This window comes from Otolemur garnettii, unplaced genomic scaffold (assembly GCF_000181295.1).
Source record: "Otolemur garnettii isolate 467f Iridium unplaced genomic scaffold, OtoGar3 scaffold00032, whole genome shotgun sequence".
Lineage (NCBI taxonomy): Eukaryota > Metazoa > Chordata > Mammalia > Primates > Galagidae > Otolemur > Otolemur garnettii.
The window spans coordinates 1,444,737-1,447,262 of NW_003852427.1; the positions used below are offsets into that span (position 1 = coordinate 1,444,737).

General features: G+C 41.1%; 1 protein-coding gene across 1 annotated transcript in view; it reads right to left on the bottom strand.

The window, feature by feature from the left end:
* WDR82 (WD repeat domain 82) overlaps positions 1–2,526 on the bottom strand; it is a 26,531-nt gene that overhangs the window by 18,702 nt on the left and 5,303 nt on the right. Inside the window, exon 2 of the mRNA XM_003789369.3 lies at positions 860–957. Coding sequence (XP_003789417.1) covers positions 860–957 — 98 coding nt within the window. The remainder of the gene's footprint in view (positions 1–859; positions 958–2,526) is intronic.

A 2,526-nucleotide genomic window follows, 5' to 3' on the forward strand; every position in this document is an offset into this window, starting at 1 on the left:
GGCAAGAGAATCACTTAAGCCCAGAAGTTGGAGGTTGCTGTGAGCTGTGACGTCACAGTACTCTACTGAGGGCAATAAAGTGAGACTGTCTCTAAAAAAAAAATCCCAACTCTAAAGTAAGTGTTATTTAACCATTACAGGGGTTAAAAAAAAGAGAGAGAGAGAGAGAAAGAAAGTTAAGTGTTAGCTCAATTATCAACCTATCTACTCAGAAGGGCTTCCCCTCAGGGGAACTGCAGGTAAAAACATAGACCACTTAATATAGGACGAAATTAACAAGTTTAATTTCTACAAAAATAACTCGTTACTCTTCAAAGACATTAGTTGTGTTTTAAAGTAAGAAGGGGAAAAGGGATAAAATTCAAGTCAAAAAATGTCCCAAGAATCAAAGATACGTAAGGTTAGTACAATGTACTTTATAACACAGACCGTATGTTGGGCAAATACCAAAAACTCTTCTAACTTACCTTAAACTGTCACAGCTCAAGCATTTGTGAAAAATTTTCTCAAATCTCTGTATTTTGAACTGAAGAGCCTATTGTTTACCACTTGTGTGTCAAGTTCTGTATTCTTTTAAGTTTAAAGAAGTACAAACCATAAATACAATTAGTTGTTCCTTTTCCCACTCCCCACTGGAAACTTGAGTCATTTCACACTCAGTTCCAAGTCCTTCTAAAGTGCTAACAGCTTGCTCCTAGCATTCTTTCAGTTATAACAATATAATCAGCATTGCTAACATCATAGGAAAATATTTAAACTAAGTAACTACATAATCAAAGCAGACTAGTCACAAAGATCCTGTGAACTATTTAACAAAGGAAACCAGAACCATAAATTCCTAAAAAGAAGGCTTGCTTACCGTCTATTTTGTTAGAGCTGTAAACAACTGTGTTTGCTGCATGAGTGTATCTGATGAGGTCCACACCGTATTTCTTACTGTACAGGGTTCTCTTTGGCCTGATAAGGAAACGGACAAAGAAAAGAAAACCATCAAAATTCTCTCTCTCTCTTTTTTTAGAGACAGAGTCTCATTTTGTTGCCCTCAGTAGAGTGCCATGGCGTCACAGCTCACAGCAACCTCCAACTCCTGGGCTTAGGCGATTCACATGCCTCAGCCTTCCGAGTAGCTGGGACTACAGGTGCCAGCCACAAAGCCCAGCTATATTTTTGTTGCAGTTTGGTGGGGGCCAGCGCACTACCCATTGAGCCACGGGCGCCGCCTGGCTATTTTTTTGTTTGTTTGTTGCAGTTTGGCCGGGGCCAGGTTTGAACCCACCACCCACCATCAAAATTCTCTATCACCAAAATCTGCAATCACCACATAAAGAGAAACACTTGAGAAGGGAATGACAAAGAGAAAAAAAGAAAAGCACCTGACAAATAATATCACGTGTACTCAATACTAATTTGAAACTTGTAGATAAACAATAATGTGCTTACATGAAAGAAAAATCCAATTAAGTCCAAGGGGGAAGGGAGAGTCAGTGGGCACCTATCCATCAAGAATGATGTGTATGTGAAGGACACAACTATAACTCAGACTTTACCTTACAAACACAAACAATGTAACTTAATTTATCTACCCTCATCTTAACTTGAATGATGTGGCAAAGGTAAGGATTTTTGTTAAGTTCTAATACTGGAAAGAAACAGAATTTCTTCTAAAAGGGAGAAAATAATCAAGTGCCAATAGCCACCTAAAGATTTTTACCTCTGGACACCTAATGCCAAGGTTAGGTAGGAAGTAGAAGCAGTGTGGGGATTCAATTTACTACAATGTTCAAAAGTAAACTTGGAGAAAAAAATACAGTCATGTGCCACATAATGATGGCCAGTGAGGGATTGCATTTCTTTTTTTTTTTTTTGAGACAGAGCCTCAAGCTGTCACTCTGGGTAGAGTACTGTGAAATCACAGCTCACAGCAACCTCCAACTCCTGGGCTCAAGCGAGTCTCCTGCCTTAGCCTCCCAAGTAGCTGGGACCACAGGCACCCGCCACAATGCTTGGCTATTTTTTGGTTGCAGCTGTCATTGCTGTTTGGCAGGCCTGGGCTGGATTCGAAACCGCCACCTTAGGTGTATGTGGCTGGCCCCTTAGCCACTTGAGCCATAGGTACCAAGTCAAGGATTCCATTTATGATGGTAGCCTCAATAAGATTAAAATAGAACAACCCTATACAAGTATATAGGGCATTATTTAATCTTTTTTCCTTTTTTTTCCTTCCATGCAATTAAAGTGGCTTTTATTCCACCTGGAGTGCAGGTGGGGTGAGATTCCTCACTAGGGAGAAATCCACCTTTTTTTCGAGACAGTCTCACTATGTCGCCCTCAGTAGAGTGCTGTGGCTGTCACCCTGGGTAGTAGAGTACCATGGCGTCACATCTCACAGCATCAACTTCAGGGGTCTTTTTTTTTAAGACAAAGCCTAAAGTCATCGCCCTGGGTAGAGTGCTGTGGCATTACAGCTCACAGCAACCTCCAACTCCTGGGCTCAAGTGAGTCTCCTGCCTCAGCCTCCCAAGTAGC